Raw genomic sequence first — 27022 nt, 5'->3', positions numbered from 1 at the left:
AAAAGCCTCCTACTATGGAATATGTACTAGATTCAGCAAGACTTCATGGCTGTTTGCTCTGACCTCAGAGTGGACTCAGAAACTGATGTCTGAGGTCTCAGCTTTGGATCAAGAACTGATCCAGACATTGCTGCAGAACTTGATAATTACTTCAAAGTGACCCTATCCTATAGTTACTTTTTTTATCATCTCCATTGCTGAAAACAATACAATGCTTTTTTGATCATTATTAAATGCTTACCTCTTATATTTAAGTAACATTGAAATATACACACTTTACAAAGTACAAAGAAACCATTCATATCAAACCCTAACCTCACAGCAGCTTACAATTCAATATTACTCGTGCAGCTAGGTTTCAGTGAAAAAAAAAAAAAAATACAGCTATATCATACAGGGTATCAAATTTGTATGACAAAAGTTTTACTGCTGTTCTATTTCTGCAAATTAAATGCCGTAAAACATGACTTTTTGGCTATAATTGTTTATGCGACTTGTTTTCCTACTTCAAAAGAGTAGGGGCTCTTGTTATTTTAGATAATATCAAAACTCAAAACTTTTGAAGTAATTTTGAAGTGGTAAGGAGTTAAACACCTGCCAGAATTGTACTGTCAACTGTATCCCTGTTAGGTAGTGTCAGGCAAATGAAGGCAATCCAAGTGGTCACCAAAAAAAATAAATAAATAAAAAGAACAGAGGGGAAACCTCTCTTGTTCAATGTGTTATTATGTAAGGATAATATATTACAATAACCAAACATGTCCCCCTGAAAATGCCTGGGTACAGATTAATTTCCCATACAAAGTACAAGCAGGTATCTCTTATGTACAACCCCAAATCAAAAAAGTTGAGACGATTAATAAAATTTACATAAAAACAGAATGCAATGGTTTGCAAATCTCATTAACCCATATTTTATTCACAACAGAAGATAAAAAAAAAAAACATATAAAAGGTTTAAACTGAGAAAAAATGTATCATTTTAACCACTTGAGATCCGCGCTATAGTCAAATGACGGCTACAGCGCGGATCTCAATTTCAGGGACTACGTCTATTGACGTTGTCCCCTTTAAGAGCTCCCCGCGCGCTCCCGGGAGCGCACATCGGGGAAAATCTGTGTTGGCCGTGTCCCCTGGACACAGCCAATCACAGATCGCTGTAAACGGCCAATCACAGCGGCCGTTTACAGCGCGATCGCCGCCTCCAATGGGTGATGATCTCAAATCTAAACAAATGAGATCATCACCCATTGCCGAATCTGTCTCCTCACACAGCGATAGCGTGTGAGGAGAGAGATACTGTAAGTGAATAAAAAAAAAGTTGTTTCTGCCATCTGTGCCCAGATCTACCCTGCCAGTGCCCAGATCTACCCAGCCAGTGCCCAGATCTACCCAGCCAGTGCCCAGATCTACCCCGCCAGTGCCCAGATCTACCCCGCCAGTGCCCAGATCTACCCCACCTGTGCCCACCTGTGCCCCGCCAGTGCCCACCTGTGCACCGCCAGTTCCCCATCTGTGCACCGCCAGTGCCCGCCAGTGCCCATCTGTGCACCGCCAGTGCCAATCGGTGCCCATCTGTACCAATCGGTGCCCATCTGTGCCGCCTCAGCAGTGCCCATCTGTGTCGCCTCAGCAGTGCCCATCTGTGCCGCTTCAGCAGTGCCCATCTGTGCCGCTTCAGCAGTGCCCATCTGTGCCGCTTCAGCAGTGCCCATCTGTGCCGCTTCAGCAGTGCCCATCTGCCACCTCAGCAGTGCACATCCGTGCAATAAATCTGCACATCTGTGCAATAAATCAGTGCACATCTGTGCCGACCCATCAGTGCCCATTTGTGCCACCTCAAAAGCACCCATCTGTGCCACCTCAAAAGCGCCCATCTGTGCCACCTCAAAAGCGCCCATCTGTATAATCAGTGCACACCTGTGCCACCTCATCAGTGCCCATCAGTGCTACCATGGCTAAACGTGTCTTTTCCGCTGAGGAGGCGTACCAAATTATTTCCACGGCCGACGAGAGCAACGGGGAGCTCTCCTCTTCAGATTCCTTTTCAGATTCGGATTCTGAAGCCGACGTAAATTATGAGCCAGTCCTCAGCAGTGAAACACTGACTGAATCCGAGGAGGAAGATATCCGGCCCATCAAACTAAGTCGTTCTAGTGAGGCAGTGCCGTCCACCAGCACCGGAGTGCCGTCCACCAGCACCGGAGTGCCGTCCACCAGCACCGGAGTGCCGTCCACCAGCACCGGAGTGCCCCGGCAAGAAAGGCCAAGTACCAGTGGGGTGTCATCTCAGCCCCAAAGGGTTAGGAGCCATGCCGGCCTTCCCTATGCCCTTCAGAACCCCTTGTGGCTTCCTCCTAATTCAGGAGAGGCCAATGTTCCCCCTTTCACCGCCCAGCCAGGAGTCCAGGTAGACACAGAGAACTTTACCCCAATAGATTTTTTTAATTTAATTTTTACAGAGGATATGTTGTCGTCAATTGTGTCCCAGTGCAACCTGTATGCACAACAATTTATTTTGCAAAATCCGACCTCTTATTATGCCCGTCCCTACGAATGGAGAGACCTAACGGTGGAGGAGTTCAAGGTTTTTTTAGGCCTCAGATTTAATATGGGACTCAACAAAAAAAATCTATTACGTACCTACTGGTCAACCCACCCCCTCCACCACTCACCGCTCTTCTCCGCAGTAATGCCCAGAAGCAGGTATCAGATCATCCTGAGGTTCTTACATTTCAGTGACAATTCCCAGTGCCTTCCACGAAATGATCCAAATTATGACAGGCTTTACAAAATTCGACCAATACTAAATTATTTTTCAGAAATATTCCCCAAATTGTTTACCTCGGACCAACACATATGTGTGGATGAGTCCCTTATTAAATTTAGCGGCAGGCTTAGAATAAAGCAATTTATGCCCAGCAAAAGGGCCCGCTATGGGGTGAAGGTCTACAAATTATGCGACCGAGCCACAGGGTACACATATTCATTCATGGTGTACGAAGGGAAGGACACCCAGCTGCAGCCCCCTAATTGTCCGGACTACTTGGGATCCAGCGGAAAAATTGTTTGGGACCTCATATACCCCCTATTGGATAAAGGCTACCACCTGTATGTAGATAACTTCTACACATCTCTGCCCCTGTTCCACAACCTTCACCGGAAGAAGACGCCAGCATGTGGCACCATAAAAAGGAACCGGAAGAGCTTTCCTCAAAGTCTTGTGAACAAGAAGCTGCGAAAAGGAGAAACCGCAAGTCTGAGAAACAAGGAGGTTCTGGCAGTGAGGTGGAGGGACAGAAGGGATGTGTATATGTTATCTTCTATCCACAACAATACCTTTGTGGAAATCCCCAGAAGGAATGGCCCCGTAAAGAAACCCAAATGCATTTCCGAATACAATTTGTTCATGGGGGGAGTCGACTTCAACGACCAAATGATGGAACCATATCTTGTCACAAGACGGACATACCATTGGTACAAAAAAGTAGCAATTTTTTTTTTCAATTGGCCATTTACAATTCCTATGTCATTTACCGCAACTCCACCCAAAACCCCAAACGTTTCTTTGGCTACCAGGAGGAAGTTTTCACTGCCCTTATTTTCCCAAACGGCCCACCAGAAAATATCAGATCAGACGTTGTTAGTCGACTCTCCGAGCGCCACTTTCCCGATAAAATCCCCCCCAAACCAACAGGCCAAAGACGTTAAAAAAAGATGTAAGGTGTGTACCAGAGCAGGAGTCAGAAGAGACACATCTTATTATTGTGCACAATGTCCTTCCCAACCAGGCCTCTGCATAGGCGACTGTTTTCGGCGTTACCATACTTCAATAAATTTTTAGTGAAGTATGGTAAACATAATCCTCAGTTCCTGCCTTCATACACCTTCACACCCCTTATGCCACTGCCTGCTCTGTAACTGACCCTGGCTTGTTATTTGACCACTCTTATGCCTGCCGATTCTGTACATACCGCTGCCTGATCTGGAACTGACCCTGGACTGTTATTCGACCATGCTTCTGCCTAACGATTCTGTACATACCTCTGCCTGATCTGGAACTGACCCTGGACTGTTATTCGACCATGCTTCTGTCTAACGATTCTGTACATATCTCTGCCTGATCTGGAACTGACCTTGGACTGTTTGACCACGATATTTGCCTGCCTCTTGGACTGATCTTGTATTCTGCAACTGGACTAGTGGGATTCAACACGGGGTCTCACATATGTGAGGGGCTCCAGTATAGTTTTTCTGGAAGAAGAAAACAATTTTCTTTGTTTTCTTATTCCTAGATTAGGGTCTGGAGACTCGGAGGCTTCAAAAGAGATTTGGGAGGGAGAAGCCTCTACCCCTATCCCCATTCTGTCCTGAATGAGGCTCTACTTCTGTCTGCTGCCTGTAGGACTTACTGCCATCATGCCGCACTGACCACACCACAAGGACCTGCCTACTACCAGGACCAATATTTTTGGCACTGCTGACATCTCTGCACTGACCCTGGACTGTAATATGGACAGTATCCCTGCCTGCTGCCTGAAAAACTGTGTTCGCTGTTGCTGACCAAGTCCCTGCCTGCTGCCTGGACCAGTGATATCCTCCTGTGGACAACTGCGCTTCTAAAACCACAGGTAATCTTTTCTTTACCCTTTGCTCAGCATAATGTATTTGGGGGTGTAATTCTTGGTATATGCAGGCTATGTGTCCCTGGAACGCCGACGGTGTTTCTTGCATGTTGCGCCTCTGCATGTGGCCAGGCTGTGTAAACGTCTCACACATGTGGTATTGCCATACTCAGGAGGAGTAGTAGACTGTATTTTGGGGTGTTATTTTTGCTATGTAAATGCTATGTGTTGGAAATATCTTATAAACGGACAACTTTGTGTAAAAAAAAATGCGTTTTCATTTTTTTCCACATTTTCCAAAAACTTCTGGAAAAAAATGAACCATTGAAAAGACTCATTATGCCTCATAGATTATACGTTGGGGTGTTAGCTTTCCAAAATGGGGTCATTTTCTGGACCTTTCCATTGCCCTGGTGTTCCAGGGCCTTCAAAACTGTAATAGGCGGTTGAGAAATGAAATGTGTAATTTATGCTCCTAGAATGCCTGAAGGTGCTACTTCAAAATTAGGCCTCTGTATGTGGTCAGGCTGTGTAAAAGTCTCACACATGTGGTATTGTTATACTCAGGAGGAGTAGGAGAATGTATTTTGGGGTGCTATTTTTGCTATGTAAATGCTATGTGTTGGAAATATCTTATAAACGGACCACTTTGTGTAAAAAAAAATGCGTTTTCATTTTTTTCCACATTTTCCGAAAACTTCTGGAAAAAAATGAACCATTGAAAAGACTCATTATGCCTCATAGATTATACGTTGGGGTGTTAGCTTTCCAAAATGGGGTCATTTTCTGGATGTTTCCATTGCCTTGGTGTTCCAGGGCCTTCAAAACTGTAATAGGTGGTTGAGAAATTAAATGTGTAATTTATGCTCCTAGAATGCCTGAAGGTGCTACTTCAAAATTAGGCCTCTGTATGTGGTCAGACTGTGTAAAAGTCTCACACATGTGGTATCGTTATACTCAGGAGGAGTAGGAGTATGTATTTTGGGGTGTTATTTGTGGTATGCACATTCCGTTTGGGAGAAATAAGCTATTACAATGAAAATTTTGTGAAAAAAAAATCGTAATTTTGCAAAGAATTGTGGGAAAAAATGACAACTTAAAATAACTCACCATGCCTCTTACTAAATACATTGGAATGTCTACTTTCCAAAAAGGGGTCATTTGGGGGGCATTTGTACTTTCCTGGCTTGTTAGGGTCTCAAGAATGGAGATAGGCCTTAGTACATCAGATGTGATCTTTTTTTGCAAATCTTTATGATTTGCACCATAGCTTGTAGACTCTATAAATTTCACACAGATCATATAATATGCAAAAATTTGGGTTATTTTTACCAAAGATGTGTAGTAGTATAAATTGTGGCCAAAATTTATGAAGCAAAATTGCTAATTTGCTAAATTTTGTCACAGAAACGAAGAAAAATTCATTTTTTTTCAAAATGTTCGGTCTTTTTTCATTTATAGCGCAGAAAATAAAAAAACGAGAGGTGATCAAATACCACCAAAAGAAAGCTCTATTGGTATGAAGAAAAGGACAAAAAAATCATTTGGTTACAGTGTTGCATGACTGAGTAATTGTCATTCAAAACGTGAGAGCACTGAAAGCTGAAAATTGGTCTGGGACTGAGGGGGGTTTAAGTGCCCAGTAAGCAAGTGGTTAAAGAAATACATGAGGTTATTTTGAATTTGATGGCAGCAACAGGTCTCACAAATTGACAAGGCAACAAAAAGCTGGCAAAGTAAGTGGTACTAACAAGGAATAGCTTGAGAAACATTTTGCAACCAAGTAGGTCAAATGGCAAGAGGTCAGTAACATGACTGGGTGTAAAAAGAGCATCTAAGAAGTAAAGACGGGCAGAGGTTCGGCAATCTGTGAAAAGCTGTGTCAAACAATTTCGGAATAATCTTCCGCAACATAAAATTGCAAAGACTTAATATATCATCATCATCTACTGTACAGAATATAATCAAAAGATTCTGAGAATCTGGAGAATCTCTGTGTGCAAGGGACAAGCATATCACGCAATACTGGAGGTCAACGATCTTTGGGCACTGTATTAAAACAGGCATGATTCTGTCTCTGATGGACATCACCGCATGGGGTCAGGAATACTTTCAAAAATCACTGTCTGAACACAGGTCGCCATGCCATCCAAAAATGAAAGGTAAAGCTCTTACATGCAAAGAAGAAACCCTATCTGAACATGATCTAGAAACACTGCTGCCTTCTCTGGCCAAAGCTCATTTAAAATGGTCTGTTGCAAAGTGGAAAACTGTTTTGTGGTCAGACAAATCCAAATTGCATAGAATGCATTAAGGTGTAAAACGCAGAGGGTTTACAACCCCTTTAAGATTAAAAAAAAAATCTCTGCCTTTAGAACCACTTTAATGCCCATAAGGTTTAAAATCATGTGGAAGATTTTTGTCCAAAATATGAAAACTGCAGATTTGGCCGTTGAAGTAGAATTCCAGCTTCATCCCAACTAGCCTTTAAAACTGTCCCCTCTCCTCTCCTTAAATCTATGTTAATTAACCTGTGTAAGAAAGATGCATATACTTACCCATTTTCAAGCTGTTCTGGTCACATGATTTCCCGTGTCAGCCAGCGGTGGCTGAAGGGGATAGTAGAGAGTGCCACGACAATGGCTGGTTATGCCTGCAGCAGTGAAGTCAGCTTTTGGCTTCAATGGCAAATCCATTGACGGCACTCCCTCCTCTCCCCTGCAGCAATGCTGGCTAACACAGGGGAGTAGGATCACATGACCAAAACAAAGCAGCCCAAAAATAGGTACGTATATGCATCTTTCTTATACAGGTTAGTTAACATAGATGTTAGAAGGGGGGAAGGGACCGTTTTAAGAGCAGTTAGGATGTACACACTGAAACACAGATAGAAAAACTAACAAGGCTTTTCACCAATCTCTTCTGTACCCAAAATGAAAAAAGAAAGACAATTTTAGCTCTAGATCTACTTAAAATGACAAAAGTCATGGTAAAAGGCACATAGATAAGCAGCTATCGATTATCAGCTCAGCCAGATTTTGATGTCAGAATTTTTCAAGTACCAACCAGAGCTTGTCAAAAAACAGTGCTCAGACTGTAGGCCATGGAGCCAGCTCAGAGATCTGGAGATTTGCCAACTCTACTTAAAGCGGTTCTTCACTCTAAAGGGGAAGTTCCGCTAATCTGATCCCTCCCCCACTCCGGTGCCACAATCGGCACCTTTCAGGGGGGAGGGGGATGCAGTTACCTGGATAATCCAGGTATCTGCACCCACTTCCGGGCAGACCGCCGCAGACCCCCCGCCCCCCCCCCCCCGTTGTGTTCTGGGAAACACACAGTTCCCAGGACACAGCGGGGGACCAGAAGAGACGCGCATCGCAACTCGCGCATGCGCAGTAGGGAACCGGGCAGTGAAGCCGCAATGTTTCACTTCCCAATTCCCTGACAGAGGATGGCGGCGGGGGCAGCAGCGAGACGAGCGATCGCTCGTCATCTGCCGCCGACATCGCTGGACCCTGGGACAGGTAAGTGTGATTTTTTTTTTTTTAGGTGCAGAACCACTTTAATGCCACCAATGTAATCAATATCAATAATCTTGTTATCAATACAAGCAAAAATTAGGTACGGTATGAGCCAAGTTATAAAAAATGCAAAGACTTTTTGACCCATTGAAAAATTCCTTGTGAGCTAACCCTTCATTTAGCATAGATGGTACTAGGGTTGCACCGATATTAGTATCGGTACCGATACGACCATTTGCACAAGCACTTGTACTCATGCAAATGCTCCAATACCTGGCATGAGGCCAGTACACCCAGCATCCTCAGCGTAGCAGAGGGGACCAGGCCGTCTCACAGATGATCGTGCGGCGGTGAGGGCACAGTTACAAGCATCGATCCCCCAGTATAGCTTTTCTAACAGCCACTTCTCCTCCTCTATCTCCCATGGCTGTCAGGGGAGATCGGTGCTGATCGGTGCTTGTAACTGCCCCCACTTTTGCACGGATCATCCCCGAATGTCCCGTGTCCTGCTTGGCTCCCCCTTGTCCTGGATCTGTCAGGATGGAGAGTGGAGGAAGGAGCCAGTAAATCTGTCATTTATCAACTCCTTCCTTTTCCGAATGCCCAATCAGTGATCACTAAATCTGTCCATTCATAATTAAGCATCGTAAAAAGGTGTTTGCGATGCTTCAGTTTATGAACAGGAGCCTCCTGTCCATCTTCAATGCAGCTGAAGCTGCTAAGAAGGGGACTGGCAAATCCGTGTCCTCAGAAAAAAAAAAAAAGGAAAAATTGTAATAAATAAAAAAAAAAAAAAAAAAAAAAAAAAAAAGGACACTGTCCACTCCCTATACAACCACCCCCCCCCCAGCAAAAAAAAAAAAAAAAAGGAGCATGCATAAAATAAAATACTGGATGTCCATGCCTCATCAGTGCCACCTATCAGTACTGCATATTTGTGCAACTGTCATATGACATTTAAAAAAAAAAAAAAAAGTATTGGCATCGGCGAGTATAAATTACCAGTACTTGTTCTTAAATAAGTGGCATCTGTGCAACCCTAGATGGTACCAAATGTTTCAACAAGGAACAGCTGCCCAATAGTTTGCAAGGCCAGGCAGACTCTTAACGCCCCTACAAGATTAACCTCCTTAAAGCACCAGGGGTGACGCTTGACCTACTGTAGAGGGGCTACAAGTAACTGCTCCATTCAAGGCACTCCGCCATATGCAGAAAGGATGCACCGCTCATAAGGTGACCCAATGGGACCCTGTATTGCTGTTTGAAGCTGGGTGCCCGTCTGCTCTGCAATAAAATCCAAATTGCACAAAGAAACAAGATATGGTGGAACTTTCAGCATGAAAAACTGTGTCTTTATTAAAAGTCCATTAAAAGCAGGAACATCCCAATGGAAGCCCATATCTCCCCTCAGGCTTCCAATCCCATATCAAATTACTATCTAAAAAAGGCAAGGAACCCACAGAACCAGGACCATCCAATTTCCTTACTAAATCTGGACACAAAATTACAATTATCTAAAATAATGGCGAACAGATTGGCCTCAATCGTGCCCACCCTCATTCACCCCTCACTAGCGGGATTCATCCAAGGACGCTCCGCCACTTCTAACATTAGAAAAGTCCTCGCAGTCCAAGAATTTGGGAGGACCAGCCCAGCCACAGAAATTGCCATAGTCATCCTTGATGCCGAAACAGTTTTAGACAATGTCAGATTTCCGTGGCTGAAAATGGTTCTCTCAAAGTTTGGTTTCACAGGCTCTTTCCTCCATCTGATTACCACAATGTACTCGGCCCCTCTCATCCCTACTTTTCAATCTGGCACTCGAACCTCTCTCCTGATACCCATTATCTCATCAAAAATTACACAGGGTTAAAATTGGGTCTCAGGAACTCAGGACCACCCTGTTCGCAGATGACATACTGATATTTAAGTCAAACCCATGAACAGACGCGATACATATCCAAGTGGTCTTTACACACTTCAGGAATCGCTCAGGACTAAGAATCAATTTCACAAAAAGCAAAATCCTACCCTTATTCCAAGCCCATCACCCTTCATGGGCGACAAATTCTGCTTTACAAATAGCCAAAGCCCACATTACATACCTGGAAATCAAAATTGGTAAGGTCCCTTCCTCCCTATATCGTCTCAACTATTACCCTTAATTAAAATCTTAGCTGATTTAGAAAACTGGTCAGGTCTACCACTCTCATTATTTGGACGATGACACTTATTTAAGATTGTGACTTTCCCGCAACTCCTATACCCACTACAGACCGTCCTTCTACTAATGAAACACATAGATCTCCAGAAAGATCAGAAAGCCATAAACACTTTTTTTTTTAATTTGGCGAGGCCTCAGACCCAGGATATCCATCCAAAAGCTATGCCTTCCAAAACATGGAAGGGGGTGTCAACTTACCAAATATACACCTTTATAATCTTTCTTGCCTCTTGAGAGTGGATTTATACTAGTTTACCCCCAGCTCTCTCAGCATCTTCCCATTCTCTGACACCCCTTGTTCCCACAGGCGCAGCAATATGCAGCCTTTACCTTCTGGTCTTCACGAGGCTTAACTAAATTTTCTCATTTTTTGACGTCTCATCAGGCAGAACCCTCCCATTCCCCCTGCTATCCCAAAGATACAACCTAACTCCTCAGCACTTTTTGTATACCCAAGAAGCAATTCGCTTTGTCTGTAAAAGATATCAAACATGATCTGCTGAATCTACTATGCAAATAAAAGCTGGATTTGGTCCTGTCTCTCCACCTGGCAGCATCCCCATTCCACCACAAGTGGGACCTTTACATTGAAAGGATGTTACTGGACACGGAGAGACAGCTACAGGAAGACCTCCCCCACATCACTTCAGTGCCCACCCAAACTCACCTGGCTCTCACATAAGAATACTGGATGTTCCGGTTATCTTTACATGAGACTTCCACTTCGAATACTCCGAATCTTCCTTTGTTTAACAATATTCATGAACTAAACAACTACTCGTGGACATAGGTGCACCTATCACAAAACCATTACCTCCCCCAACGATCACTTAGTGTTCATGAGTTTGCTCACAAATTCATTTGAATCATATTTTGTTCTATTGGTTTGTCAAAAAAGTTTATCGCAATATGCTTGCCCTGATCGAGGCCACTTTCAGCTCAACTATTGGATGATTTTGCTCAGTCTATCCACTCCCACCCTCCCCCATCCCAAATGACTAGGCTTAGCATTTTGTAATTTCAATCTTAATCAGAATATAATTTCTGAATTGTTTTATTTGCACATATACATTGTACCTCTCCTAACGTTTGCTTTATGTCTATATGCCAAAAAAATGGCAATAAAATACCTTAAAAATATAAAAATAAAATAAAGGCAGGAACAAGACATGCACATTGTCATGAATCTGCAGTAATGTTTCATGTCCTGTCTGTCTGCCTACCTCTCTGGCCTGTGTATCAGCTTAGAGGCCATGCTCTCACACCTGTGTGTTTAAGTAATCTTCACTCAGCATTGCTCCACCCTAGCCTCTAACAGGAAACGCTATTTTACCCCACTCACTGCAAGCCAGCTTTGCCCGAACGACAGTTTAGGCTTCTGTGTGGCGTCCTGCTGTATCTTAATCTGACTTCCGTGTACCGACCTTGGCGTGTCCTTTTGACAATTCTGGTCTGCTAGTGACCCCGATCTTGGCTTGTTCTCCTGACTTTTCTGCGTTTAACCCTGTACTGCTGCTTCCGCTTTGACCACCAGAGTAGGTCCATGAGCATAAGCTAAGGGACCTCAGGGGCCCCACACTGGAATCAGCCAAATCCATCCTCACCACCAGAGTATCTGGTGAAAAACTGCTGGCTCTTAGATTCCACACCCTGGGGAATCTTATGCTCCAGCTCCCTGTTTGATCCATGTTGGTGTTCAGGTGGAGCTGCTTTCCTGATTAACCCAGAGCTCTATCCGCAACAGTGTGCCTCAGGTGACCCCGAAACACACACACAGCTCTTGAAAAGTCAGCAAACCCCTTCTTACACTCCTGCGCTTAATAATTGCAATGATCTCTTCTTTCTTTGTGTACTCCACATATGTACCTCTCTAGTAGAGCACACTGTCGAAAGCACACATATATATCAGTAGAGTAACAGAGTAACGATTAAGAATATGAATGGAAAACAAGTTCGGCTTCAGATGGATTTTTTGCTGCATAAAAAAGGTACACATTTAGCACACCATAAATCCAGCAGAAAAATATATCTGTAACTTTAGATACATAGTGTGTCTGGCACACAATATTAGTCCCTCAGGAGTTTCACCTTCAGATGATATTTGCACTTCTACTATGAGGTCACAAAATAGTGAACTGAGCTTTGCTGCAGTATTTTTGCCGTTCAGCCCCCAAAAAAGGCCTGGAACTTCAAACAGTGACACAAAATACCGATCAATTATACATGACATTATGGGTTTTGTTTACTAAAATAGGAGAGTGCAAAATAGAGTGTAACACTGCATAGAAACCAGTCAGCTTCCAGGTTTTAGATTAATTATACAAACTGAAATTAGAAGTCGATTGGCTACCATGCACAGATGCACCATACTAGAAGTCCTCTAAATTTTTGTAAATCTTCCCTATCAGGTCTGTCTCCGCACACACAGCTCCACTAAAACAGATGTTATATTGCCTACACCTGTTAACGATACACATATAATATACAGAAGCAGATTACCCATAAAGAATTACTTAAAGCCTCTTCAACTACACAGATTGATATGTATAATACAGGAAATAGCTTATTATTTCATGTACTATAACACAGTTATTTTTAATAGATCTGAAACAGGGCAGACACAAAAAATTCTACTTGTGATTTTATTATACACCATTGGTCAATATGTAAGGATTAATATGGAATAACCAGGAGGCCTTTGAAAAAAGATTTCTAATAAATACAGCGGATAAAATAAGTATTGAACAATTTACCAGGTAAAAATATTTATAAAGGTTCTATTGGCATTACATTTTCACCACATATCAGTAACAACCAGTGTTGGTCATCTTAAAAAAGGTAATTAGTTAAGTTACAAATTACTTCTCCCAAAAAGTAATTGCATTAGTAACTCAGTTACTACATTGGAAAAGTAATTACTTTGCTGAGTAACTAACTGACTTTTTTTTAATATTCTATAGACGGGTCTAGGGGAACCTAAAGGGGAACCCCTACGCCGGAAAAACGGCGTGGGGGTCCCCCCAAAGTCCATAGTAGAGCCTTATCTGAGCACGCAGCCTAGCCGGTCAGGAAAGGGGGTGGGGACAAGCAATCGCCTCCCCTCCTCCTGAACCGTACCAGGCCGCGTGCCCTCAACATGGGGGGTGCTTTGGGGAAGGGGGGCCCTGCAGCCCCCCCAAAGCACCTTGTCCCCATGTTGATGAGGACAAGGGCCTCTTCCCGACAACCCTGGCCGTTGGTTGTCAGGGTCTGCGGGCTTATCAGAATCCGGGAGCCCCCTTTAAGAAGGGGGCCACCAGATTCCGGCCCCCTACCCTATGTGAATGAGTTTGGGGTATGATGTACCCCTACTCATTCACCTGGGGAAAAAAAGTGTTAATAATAAAAAAACACAACACAGGTTTTTAAAGTACTTTATTAGACGGGGACAGGGTCACTGGGTGATGTCACGTGGTGACCCCGCCCCTTATGTCGTCACAGCCCCAGCATCCCCCGGGAAAGTGACATCATAAGGTGCGGGGTCACCACGTGACATCACCTGGTGGCCCCGCCCCTTATGCCTATATAAGTCGCCGCACAACGCGTCCCTGCCATTAGGGCCAGAGAGAGTGTCGTCTCAACATCAGAAGGAAGAACAAGAAGAAGAAAAGAAGAAGAAGAAGACGTGGTGACAAGTGACAAGACCGGGCCAATGCTACTAAAAGAGCTGTAAGAAGATAGCGGAGGCCCGGCAGAAGAAGCAAAGAGCAAGAACCCCAAAATCGGAAGAAGACCCCCGAAGTCAGAAGAAGACCCCCGAAGTCAAAAGAAGACCCCCGAACGGTGGCGGCGACGAAGGAGAAAGTCAGGCTCCTCCGCTAGTAAAAGAGCTAGCGGTAAAAGAGCAGAAGATAGCGGAGGAGCCCAGAGAGAAAACCCCTGAAGTGGGAAGAAGACCCCTGGAGCTGTCTAATAAAGTACTTTAAAAACCTGTGTTGTGTTTTTTTTATTAACACTTTTTTCCCCAGGTGAATGGGTAGGGGTACATCATACCCCATACTCATTCACATAGGGTAAGGGGCCGGAATCTGGGGGCCCCCTTATTAAAGGGAGCTCCCGGATTCTGATAAGCCCCCTGCCTGCAGCCTCTGATAACCAATGGCCAGGGTTTCATAGTTTCATAGTTAGTTAGGTTGAATAAAGACACCAGTCCATCCAGTTCAACCTGAGTGAGTATCTACAATCGTCCCTATCCCTGTACATTGCACACTCACATCAGTCCCTACCCTCAAGGAGCTGACAATCCAAGGTCCCCATTCACATACTAGGGACAATTTTTGGACAGAAGCCAATTAACCTACCTGCATGTCTTTGGAGTGTGGGAGGAAACCGGAGTACCCGGAGGAAACCCACGCAGGCACAGGGAGAACATGCAAACTCCAGGCAGGTAGTGTCATGGTTGGGATTTGAACCAGCAACCCTTCTTACTGCTAGGTGAGAGTGCTAACCACTACACCACTGTGCTGCCCTGGGTTGTCGGAAAGAAGCCCTTGTCCTCATCAACATGGGGACAAGGTGCTTTGGGGTGGGGGGGGCCGCAGGGCCCCTCCTTCCCCAAAGCCCCCATGTTGAGGGCACACGGCCTGGTACGGTTCAGGAGGGGCGCTCGCTCGTCCCCACCCCCTTTCTTGACCGGCCAGGCTGCATGCTCGGATAAGGGTCTGCAATGGACTTTGGGGGGACCCCCACACTGTTTTTTCTGTGTTGGGGTTCCCCTTTAAATCCATACCAGGCAACGGGCTAGCAAGGTGTCAATCTCACCGATGGAGGCGGCGACATTCACTTCCTTCGCTAGTCCCATCTACCTGGTCCCAGGCTGTAGATGTAATTGCGGTAACACCGACCAAGTAATGGAAACGGTGTTACCATGAGGGGAAGAGTAATCAGCTAGATTACTCGTTACCCTCTAAAGGAACTGCGTTACGTAACTCAGTTTATTTTAACGGAGTTAGTTACATCACTGGTAACAACCCATGCAATTCATACATACAAAGAAATCAAAACAAATAAGTTTAGAAATTAGGTTATATGCAATAAAATGAAATGACACAGGGAAAAAGTAATGAACACATGAAGAAAGGGAGGTGCAAAAAAAAGCATGGAAATCCAAGACATCAGCTAAAATCTACCAGTAATTAGAAAGCAATCCTGCCCCTTGTCAGTGAAAATTAATAGCAGCTGGTTCACTCTAAACTGATGGCCTATAAAAAGGGTGTCTAATTACCAAGGTGTCACACAAGAAATATATCATGATGGGTAAAAGCAAAGGACTCTCAATATTTTGGCAACCTTATTGTTGCAAAACATGATGACATTGGTAACAGAAGCATTACTAAACTTCTGAATGTTCCAGTAAGCACTATTGGGGCAATAATCCAGAAATGGAAAGAACATAATTTCACCATAAACCGGCAACGATCAGGTGTTCCTCTATTTATACCATTACATGACCATATCCACTGTCACTACCGAATAAATCCAAATAGTGGCAGTGGGTCCCTCTTAAAGAAATAAGTCCTTATGTCACCTAAGATCGTGATTGATTTGTGTATGGTTGGACAAATGGTCTAAGAAAGATCAACTAGGACCCAAACAACTCCACTATTTATACCATTACATGACCATATCCACTGTCACTACCGAATAAATCCGAATAACTACCGAATAAATCCAAATAGTGGCAGTGTCTAATTACCAAGGTGTCACACAAGAAATATATCATGATGGGTAAAAGCAAAGGACTCTCAATATTTTGGCAACCTTATTGTTGCAAAACATGATGACATTGGTAACAGAAGCATTACTAAACTTCTGAATGTTCCAGTAAGCACTATTGGGGCAATAATCCAGAAATGGAAAGAACATAATTTCACCATAAACCGGCAACGATCAGGTGTTCCTCGCAAGATTTCTGACAGAGAAGTGAAAATAATTATCAGAAGAGTTGTCCAAGAGCCAAGGGAAACTTATGGGAGGTTCAGAAAGACCTGGAATTAGCAGGTACAATTGTTTCAAAGAAAACAATAAGTATTGCACTCAACCGCCATGGCCTGCATGCATGCTCACAATGCAAGACTCCACTGCTGAAGAAAAGTTAAAGGTTGTTTAAAGTTTGCTACACAACATTTAGACACGCCTGTGAAATACTGGGAGAATATAGTCTGGTCAGAGGAGACTAAAATTTAACTCTCTGGATGCCTTAATACACACTATGTTTGGAGGTCAAATGGCACTGCACATCAACCCAAAAACACCACACCAACAGTGAAGTTTGGAGGCGAGAACATCATGGTGTGAGGCTGTTTTTTAGTACTGGCAAACTTAATTTCATTGAAGGAAAGATTAATAGAGAAATGTACCAAGAACATTCTTAAAAAAAAAAAAGAAAAAAATCTGCTGCCATTCTCCAGGATGATGAAGATGAAATGAGGGTGGACATTTCAGCAACACAATGATCCCAAATCCAAGGAAACTCTGAATTGGTTTCAAAGAAAAAAATAAAGCTGCTATAATAGCCCAGCCAATCACCTGACTTGAATCCAATAGAAAATCTATGGAAAGAACTAAAGATCAAAGTTCATAGAAGAGGCCCACAGAACCTTCAAGATTTGTATGGCCAAAATCACACCTGAGCAATGCATGAGGCTAGTTTCTCCATACAGGAGGAGTCTTGAAGCCGTCATTACCAACAAAGGATTTGTACGAAGTATCAAATACATTTTTACTTAATGGTTTCAATACTTTTTCCCTGTGTTATTCCATTGTATTACACATAACTTAATTTCAAAACGTATTTGTTTTGGTTTCTTTGTATGTGTGGATTGCATGGTTTGTTACCAACATGTAATGAAAGTTTCATGTCAATAGCACCTTTAGAAATATATTAACCTAGAAAAATGGTGACATGTTCAATACTTATTTTACACGCTGTAGATCATAATATAGAAGATGTACAGTAAATAGAGATCATAATTTAACATATTGTCATTGCAACTGCCGATTGGTTGTTTGCAATGATTATTCCAGTTGTTTTTGGATTTAAAAGGAGTTGAGAAAATGGCCTTGTACATGGCTATTATAAAAAGGTGCCCACAAAATCAGAAAGGCATCATCCAAATACCTTCGGGCACCTGTGACAAACTGGCAAAAACAAGTTTAGGTTAACAGGGAGACAAGGGCAGGAGAAGAGATGCTGCCAGTAATGCTTATTCCTAAACGGAACATCAGGACTAGAACTGGTTTTCTAACCTGATCAGCTGACGATCCTTCCAACCTAGGACATGTCTGATGGCCCCCATATTTACACGCCTCTTATCTCAATTGGAGGAAAAAAAAAGTTGGTTTGGATAATAGTCACTGTATATCTATTTAAGCTAGCCATACATGTATAGGTTCAGCGGTAACCGGCAGAATCTCGATCCATGTATGGGCAGGGTGATTGTACAGAATCAACTTCTGTACAAATATCCTGTTGGTTAATTTACACTCGATCTGTGGCCGTCGCACTGATCAGTGTATTCTGATGGCAAGGAAGTCTCCCCGCTGTCAGAAGACAAAGGCTCAGAGGCAGGATTCCCCCATCTACTTTGAATGTGTGAATGGGGGGGGAAGAGTCATTTTTGTCCATTCAACCTGCAGGTTGGAAAAAATAAAATAAAAAATCGGTTCATCTATGGCAGGTGTATGGAATTTAAATTCACGGAGGTTCAATTCAGTAAAATTCACAGAGGTTCAATAAGTAAAATTCACGGAGGTTCAATTCAGTAAAATTCACAGAGGTTCAATAAGTAAAATTCACGGAGGTTCAATAAGTAAAATTCACGGAGGTTCAATAAGTAAAATTCACGGAGGTTCACATGTTTGTGCGATGACTCGAAGGCCACTGATAAGGCAGTAAAGCTGTCCCTCCTGTACCACTAAGCAGAAGGGATGGCTGTACTGCCTTACTGCTCCACTTGTGGTCCCATCTGTAGCTGCTGCAGGCACACATGTGGATTGGTTTCAGGATGGAGAGCAGCGGTAAAGGGGTGGCAAATATGTCCTATTTACTGGCACTTTTCCTGAAAGAACACAGGACCCATTGGTACTAATCACTCCTGTGTCCATTTATTACTGAAGCATAGTAAACTGTGTTTACTATGCTTTTGTTTGAGAATGAACTGGAAACTGCCCAGCACAGAGTGCTTCCCATTCATTCGCTGACCACTGCAGCTAAGGCTGCAGTGAAAGAAATTCAAGAAATTTATATATCTTTACTTCCCTTCTCTGTCTCAACAAGGGTATGTTTAAATCTTGGATATTTCACCAAAGCCCCCCAAGAGGGTTGTTAAGAAATGTAAAAATTCTAAGTAAAAAACAAAAAAAAAATAATGAAAAAATAAGGGCTCATTCAAATGAGCTTTGCTCTCTGAAGAGCTGTCAGTATTTGGATCCCTCATCAGAGAGCATTTGACAGGCGTTGAGATAGATTGCCTCATCCCCGCTCTGCACTAGAATAGCACAACCATGTGCATTGCACGCGGTAGCGGGGCACTTGCAAAGCTACTCTATTCACTTGAATAGATCATGGTCAATGGTGGTATAATTTCTGCCATGGCTGCGAAGCATAGCATCACAGCCTTGGCATGTGTACACCCCTAGCCACTGCCACTTTTGCCCACAGCCTTGGCATGTATACACCCCTAGCCACTGCCACTTTTGCCCACAGGCTTGGCATGTGTGCACCCCTAGCCACTGCCACTTTTGCTAAAGGGAGTAACGGCACAGCCTGACCATGGAGTTTTACCCCCCCCCCCCCCCAACCACACGTGTGAATGAGCCCCAAGGACTCATTCACACAGTTACTCTGGCCATGTTACTGAATGGATTGTTCATGCGTCTGGAGCCATCTGTGACTCTTAAGGGATCCAGCGCCTGCATGAACACATCAGCAGGTGGCAAACTACTTGTACATAATATAACTGGGTACTAAGATTTATAGGAAAAGTTGATCCAATTGCCTCTCGGGGGAATCAGGAAGGAATTTATTTCCTGTGCTGTAGAAAATTGGATTATGCTTTGCTAGGGTTTTTCACCTTCCTCTGGATCAACTGTACGTATAGGATTGTTTATATTGGATTGTATGGATTTTTTTTATTTTATTTTTTTATTATTATTGTTGAACTAAATGGACTTGTGTCTTTTTTCAACCTAACTATGTAAATATGTAACTATGCACTTAAAGTGATTCTAAAGGCTGAAGGGATTTACCTACCGGTAAATGCATTCTTTGCAATAAAGTAAAAGAACCTCTTAAGTGCACCCACACCCACTGCACAGAGCAGGTAAGTATATCATGTTTGTTTAATATTTTTTTTAAAAGGGGTTTACAATCACTTTAAAGTGGTTGTAAACCCTTACAAACCACTTTGACCTACAGGTAAGCCTAGATTAAGGCTTACCAGTAGGTCCAAGAAATATCTCCTAAACCTACACAGTTTAGGAGATATTTACAAAAAGACAGGCACCGCTGTCTACGGTGCATGCCCCATAGACAGCGACGCGCACTGACCATGCCGTTGCTAGCGGCGATATGCCGTTAGTGGCGGCTCCCGTGCGCACACGTGGGAGTGACGTCATTGCTGCTCCGGCGCTGTGAGTGGCCGGAGCAGCGATACCCGGAAGAAGATGGATGCTCCGTGCTACAGGGGACAGCGGTGACATTGCAGGCCCCTGTGTCAGGTAAGTGACACATAATAGGCTACTATGCGATGCATAGAAGCCCATTATGCTTTACCTTTGCAGGGAGACAAAGAGGAAGCAAACCCATCATGATTTATTCCTCTTTAAGTATTTGTCTGAAGGCAAACAATGGTTTGCAGCACCTAGCTAAAACAAATAAATACAGGTACATTTACAAAAAAATTTACCATTAGTTATTTTCATTGGCTGTACATAAAAATTATTGTTTGAGGATTTTTCTTGTTATACCAGAGCAACGTAAATCAGTAAATTGCTTGTTGCTCCATAAATCACAATAACCTTTGTACAAAGTCAAACTGGAACAGTCTTTGATTTTTATTTGCAGTTATTTGTCTCTGCTGAGTAAGTTCATTTACATGCAAAGACTGTACGCATGACAAGCTTCCTCTCTGCAGACACTGCCAGGGCAGTTTTCTATGATCATTTCTCATACATACTAAAGGCACTCACTCAAAGACATGAGATGACAGTTTCCTAAATCGGTTATTTAAGAATAGGTCAGAAAGCCTCATCTTATTGCTACTGTTTCCCCTGAGAAACGGCATTGCAGGCACTGTGTATGCACTGCGCTACCCCTCCCTTCTCCTGATACCCAGCTTTCCTGTTTAGGTCTGAAGCTGTGCCCAAAAATAGGATTTTTTTCATCATACTTATCTGTAAAATCCTTCCCTTTGAATACAACACAGGACACAGAATTAGGCTAATATTTATTACCTACTGGGTTATATGCCATCTGTAGGTGAATGGACACTGGTGGATAAAGTCTTAGACAGGAAGTTTGCCCCTATATAACCCCTCCCATACAGGAAGTACTTCTGTTTTGTAGCAAGCACTAAATCCTCAAAAAAAGGGAGGGACCTGTGTCCTGTGATGTATTCAAAGAAAAGGATTTTACAGGTAAGTATGTAAAAAAAAATCCTATTCTCTTTATCATACATTACAGGACACAGAGTTAGGCTAATATTCATTACCTACTGGGGTCAATAGCCTTGAGGGGAGGGAGACACCCTACCAGACAAAAATAGCCATCAGACTTTAAATGGCAGCCTGTAGTACACTACGGCCAAAAGCCGAACATTCGGCTGCTCAACATCTACCTGATAAAATCTTGTGAACGTATGCACTGAAGACCAGGTAGCAGCCTTACAAATCTGAGCCCCAGATACCAGATGGCGAAAAGCCCAGGAAGTTCCTAAACCCCTGGTAGAATGAGCTTCCACCCTTAAGGGGGGAGCCTTAAGTTTCAGACCATAGGCCTGAATGACGCAGGCGAACCGGTTGCAATTGCCTGGACTTCGGGGGAAGAAACACTAGTTTCTGAAGCCATGCTGACCCTACCCTGTCTGCCACCTGAAGGGGATTTAGGACAGTGACAGTCCCACCCTCCTTACTGCTGCTGGCTGAGGGGCTCTTTCCCGCCGGACTCACCGCCCTGAAGGGTTCTGCGCTATCCAGCAAGTAGTGCCTGTGGCCTCTGTTGGCTCCCAGGTGCAGAGGGATCCGCTCTGTGTCAGTGGAAGCTGCTGCTAATGATGCTGAAACCGCTCTACAAGGAAATGGCTGCCCAGCGTCCAGTATAAGGACATAAAACACTGGGAAAATGGGCACCAGAGCACTGGGACACATGTTGCCGCTAGAGAAAGCTGAAAAACATGTTTAGACTTCCAGTATAAGGACAAATCACAGGGAAAATGGCCGCCGAAGCACATGAGAGCATGCTTTCCCTTGCCCACACCTAAGATGGCCACTGATGCTGAAACCATGAGGGACAGAGCTGAACAAATGGCAGTGATCAGCACTGCAAGGGACAGAGGCAGAGCCTCACAGGCACCTCCAGGGACATGAGAAACAGGACTCAGGAGACAGACAGCCAGTGCAGCCCCCCCACAGGTGAGAGCCCCCCCCCCCTGGAGAGCCCCTGTACAGACACACACACACTGCTCAGCAGCCAAATGCAGCATCCCCCACAGGGAGGGGGGGAGATAGGGACAGGGAGAGAAGAGAGGGAGGTGAGAGACTCCCGAATCGACCTCCCAGGGAATGCCCAGCTGCTCAGCTCCACCGAGGCAGGGAGAGCTGTACTTACCAGTCCTGAAGAGCTGGGAGACATTCCATTAAGATCCCACTCTCTGATCAGTACAGGGTGGCTGCTGGCCTCAGCACACTGACGCAGACATCAGAAGCCCGGTCATATGTGCGCTCCGGAGCATAAAAGCTCACCAACCACCTCTGGAGCTGAGGTTTCGTCGTGGCCGACCCAGCGCGGAGCTCTGGCTTGCACACCCTCGATGGCCAGGCTGGGGAGACTACAAGGATAAGGGTATCCAGCTTGTCACCCAGCTGGCTGTTGATAGCAGATCACAGGATCTATCATCTTGCGCAAAAAGCAAAGCTTCTGCAGAAAAAAAAAAGGATGGACCGATGGGCCCGTCAGGGTTCCTAGGTCCTTCTCCTTCACTAGGCAAAATAAAACTGAGGCTGCAGTAGCAAGCTGAGGGGTTGTTAACTAAGGGACCGCCCCCTTGGGCGGAACTTGAAAGTTCTAGTTTTATTATCACATGTTAACATGTAATGCCTAGTCTTCTCCTGAATGTGGCATAACAACCCAATGGTCTAAAGAGAGAAGTTGTGTCAGTAGGTGAATATAAGAGAAACAACGGTTTCTGAAACCAAACACCTTTCCTCCTGTATAAAGCAACGACAGACTGAGTGAAACACTTCAGCTATTTGCTGTTGTTCTGATGTAAAGTAGCTGCTCACATCCAGCAGATAATCAGTTCTGAACACAATCTTTCTGCACCTAGGGGCGATCATAGATCTCTAAATGCAAAAAAAAAAAAAAAAAACTCTCAATGTGTGGATACATGCAAACAGCAGAAGACAGCTGAGGCTCTTGTTGGCTTGTCATTGCTTTATAAAGGCTTCCTGGCTGCAGCTATTCCCACACACCTCTAAATCCAGCCACAGGACTTTGACAACTCTTTAGGAAATTCGATGCATGCCCCCATTCGCAGGTTTAAATGAGCCCTAAGTGGTGGGGAATCTCTCCAACAGGGACACAGGCTAACACTATTATTAGAGACAGGAAGGTTTAGAACTTCTGACAATGTTTTTATGGCTTGAGTTTTGTTCTGGTTGACTACTGCATCTTCCTAACTTGCAAAGTATAGAAAGTGAGGAAAAATCTCCCCAACTGGGTCACAGACAGATAAAACAAACTGACAAAAATGTTAAACTGTATCCATAACAAAATATAAAATAAAAAATCTTTGGCTGGAATTTAGCTTTAAAAAGGCCCCATTCACATCTCAGCGTTTTGAAGCTTGAAGCTTCAAAATGCTGGAGGAGAAAAAAAATAAAAAATTATTCTCCATGGAGTTGGTTCACATCTGCACTCCAAGTTGCCTCAAGCAAAACGCCTAAAGCTGAAAACAGTTCTAGAGCCTTTCTTGTAGCTCAAATTTGTGCGTTTTTGAAGTGTTTTGATTGCCATAGCAACGCAAAATTTCTTTTCTGCCTTTTTGTGTGATTTTCTGCTCAAATGCAAAAAAGAAAATAAAAATGGCACTATATTAATAAATGTAAAATAAATAAAACAAAACTAAAAATCATCATAAATAAAATAATATGTAATAATAAATACTAATTAACCCCTAACCTTGAAAAAATGTTTATTACATAATTAATAATAGTAAACCAAATTCAAACAAAAAGTGAATAAATATTTTTATTCATTTATAGTATTTATTCAGTATAGTCAATAAAATATTAACCCCTAATCGTAACTTAACCTTAATTCTAACTACTTACCCTAACAAAAAAAAGAAGTGAAAAATAATAAAAAAAAGAAATAAAAGTTGATGGAAAAGCCAAAAAAGCTGAAAAACCTAGCAAGAAATCCAAAAATATATATAATCTAAACAGAATGCTGCAAATATATTTCAAGGAAAGAATAAAATAAAAAAAATAAAAATAAAAAACATACTTACTCAGACTACTTAGTTGTCGAATAATATTTGCCAAAGAGATATTTGTTACACATTCCAGTTCATTCTTGATTCCCCTTGGAAGAACAGTGTGGCACAGATGCCTGGGATCGATGTTTCTTTTAACAAGCGGCATCCTTAGATGAAGCGGGATACACTCTCACCTATAGGAAAATAAGAGACAATCTGATTGTTATTATATGGCATTAAAAAATCTTAACCTGGAACTGTAATCATAATGAGGGATTTTACTAAAACTAGAGCAGTCAAAACCTGGAGAAGCTGTTCATGGCAACCAATTAGCTTCTAACATTTATTTCATTAGCCAATGGCTTGCTTGCGGTGTGATTAAACACAGCGGAAGCTGAGCGGTGGGTGCAGGGTACTCTATGTTCTCCGCCACCAGCCGATCATCAAGCAGACACACAGAACTGCAATCTATGTAAATAAGGCAGATTTCAGGTCTGACAGGAGGGAAGAGATGGATTTTGCATCCCTGCAAAGCAGGGCATAAAGTCCATCGCTTCTCCTAGTAAAAGCACCTCACACAGTATAGTAAAACACTGGCTAGGCCCACAGTTAACCCTTTGATCGCCCCTGATGTTAACTCCTTCTCAGCTAGTTTCATTAGTACAGCGATAGTGCATATTTTTTAGCACTGATCACTGTATTAGTGTCAGTGGTCCCCAAAAAGTGTCAAAAAAGTGTCAGAATGTGCGCGGTAATAGAGTAGTCCCGCTAAAAGACGCTGATCACTGCCATTACTAGTAAAATAAATAAATAAAAATACCCCATAGTTTGTAGACACGATAACTTTTGCACAAACCAATCAATCTACGCTAGTTGAGATTTTCTTACCAAAAATATGTAGCATTATACATACTGGTTTAAATTTATAAAGAAATTCGATTTTTTAATTTTTTTTTTTTTATAGAATCATTTTTTTGGCAGAAAGTAAAAAGGCGTATTTTTTTTTTTTTTATGGTCAGCCTTCTTTTTGTACATACTGCCAAAAGAAAACAATTTGTGGGTAAAAAAGGTCAAATCCGATTATGACCTTGAAAACTCCACAATGTAGCTAGAGGTTCTACAGTTACAACTAAAGCAGGGGAAGACAACTCCCGGCACGCAAAGCCTCTTTTGACTCACTCGACTCCCTCCTCATCAGCAGAGCAGCACAGGGAAGTGTCAGTGAGACACGAATGCATTCCAATTTCAGAATTCCCCACACCACACTGAGGGTGAGGCACTGTGCACCCACACCACACTGAGGGGGAGGCACTGTGCACCCACACCACACTGAGGGGGAGGCACTGTGCCCCCACATCACACTGAGGGGGAGGCACTGTGCCCCCACACATTGTAATAGATGGGAAACATTGTTTGGTTCTCCAACTTTGCTGTAGCTACAATACAATTATCAGCTTTTGTGATGGGGAAGAGATTGGGTGCTGCTGGGCGGGGGGGTCCCTGTTTCCATGAGGAGGACTGTCATTGGCCACTGCTAAAGCCAATCACAGTCCTGCTAGCCCCTCCCACCATCTGGAGGAAGATGGCTCGCTTGGTTGCCACTACCACTCTCAGAAAGAAGGGATTTCACTGTGATTGAGAAAACCGCAATAAGGGGTTTGTGGAATTACTGTTGAGCTTTGCATATCACGCATATCATAGATAAGAGGGTACAGCAGTGGAGCAGATGAGCAGGAGGGGTTCGGAGGTGGGAAAATGAGCAGGAGGGTACAGCGGGGGGGCAGATGTGCAGGGAGGTACAGTGGTGGAAGAGATTAGAAGGGGGTTCAGCAGTGGGACAGAAGAACAGGGGGGTACAGTGTTGGGCCAGATGATCAGGGGGGTACAGTGTTGGGCCAGATGATCAGGGGGGTTCAGTGTTGGGGCAGAAAAGCAGGAGGGTAGAGCAGTGGGGAAGATGTGAAAGGTGGGGTATTGGTGGGGCAGATGAGCAGGGGGTTACAGTGGTGGAGCAGGATAACAGGGGGAACAGAGGTGGGGCAGAAGAGCAGGGGGTACAGAGGTGAGACAGATGTGCAGAAGGTACATTGGTGGGGCAGATGAGCCAGCGGGTTACAATGGTGGGGCAGATGGGTTCAGTGTTAGGACAGATGAGGAGGTGATTCAGTAGTGAGACAGGCAGAAGAGCATGGGGATACGGTGGTGGAGCAGATGTGCAGTGAGGTACAGTAGTGGGGCAGATGAGAAAAGGGGTACATTGAGATGAGCAGGGGGGTTACTGTGGTGGGGCAGATGTGCAGGAGTTACAGTGGGGTGAGGCAAGAGAAGGGGGTTCAGCGGTGGGACAGAAAAGCAGGGGGGGTACAGTAATTGGACAGATGAGCAGGGCGGTTACAGTGGTGGGAAAGATGAGCAGGGGGGTTCAGTGTTGGGACAGAGGAGAAAGGAGGTACATTGGTGGGACAGAGGAGCAGTGGGTACAGAGGTGGGGCAGAGAAGCAGGGGGTACAGAGGTGGGGCAGATGTGCAGAGGGGTGCAGAAGAGAAAGGAGGTACATCGGTGAAACACATGAGCAGGGGGTTACAGTAGTGGGGCAGAAGAGCATGGGGTAAAGTGGTGGGACAGAAGAGAAAGGGAGTTACAGTGGTGGGGTAGATGAGCAGATAAGTTCAGTGTTAGGACAGATGAAAAGATGGTTCAGTGGTGGACAGATGTGCATGGAGGTACAGTGATGGGGCGGATGAGAAAGGGAGAACATTGGTGGGGCAGATGTACCGGGGGTTACAGTGGTGGGACAAATAAGCAGGGGGTACAGAGGTGGGGAAGCTGTGCAGGGTAGTACAGTGGTGGGGCAGATGAGCAGGGGGTACAGAGGTGGGGAAGTTGTGCAGGGTAGTAAAGTGGTGGGGCAGATG

The 27022-nt window shown here is 43.9% G+C and overlaps 1 protein-coding gene across 5 annotated transcripts in view; it reads right to left on the bottom strand.

Annotated features, from left to right (window-relative positions):
- The window catches only part of WASF1 (WASP family member 1), a 222176-nt gene that overhangs the window by 88764 nt on the left and 106390 nt on the right, over positions 1-27022 (bottom strand). For all 5 annotated transcript variants that reach the window (XM_077487129.1, XM_077487127.1, XM_077487126.1 and 2 more), the window contains exon 2: positions 24140-24300. In XM_077487129.1, coding sequence (XP_077343255.1) covers positions 24140-24272 — 133 coding nt within the window. In that variant the 5' untranslated portion in view covers positions 24273-24300. The remainder of the gene's footprint in view (positions 1-24139; positions 24301-27022) is intronic.

This window comes from Lithobates pipiens, unplaced genomic scaffold, assembly GCF_037356315.1.
Source record: "Lithobates pipiens isolate NorthernLeopardFrog02 unplaced genomic scaffold, aLitPip1_a1.2 Scaffold_18, whole genome shotgun sequence".
Taxonomy (NCBI): Eukaryota; Metazoa; Chordata; class Amphibia; order Anura; family Ranidae; genus Lithobates; species Lithobates pipiens.
Note: the sequence above shows the minus strand (reverse complement) of the source record. Positions and strands in the feature narration are given on the sequence as shown.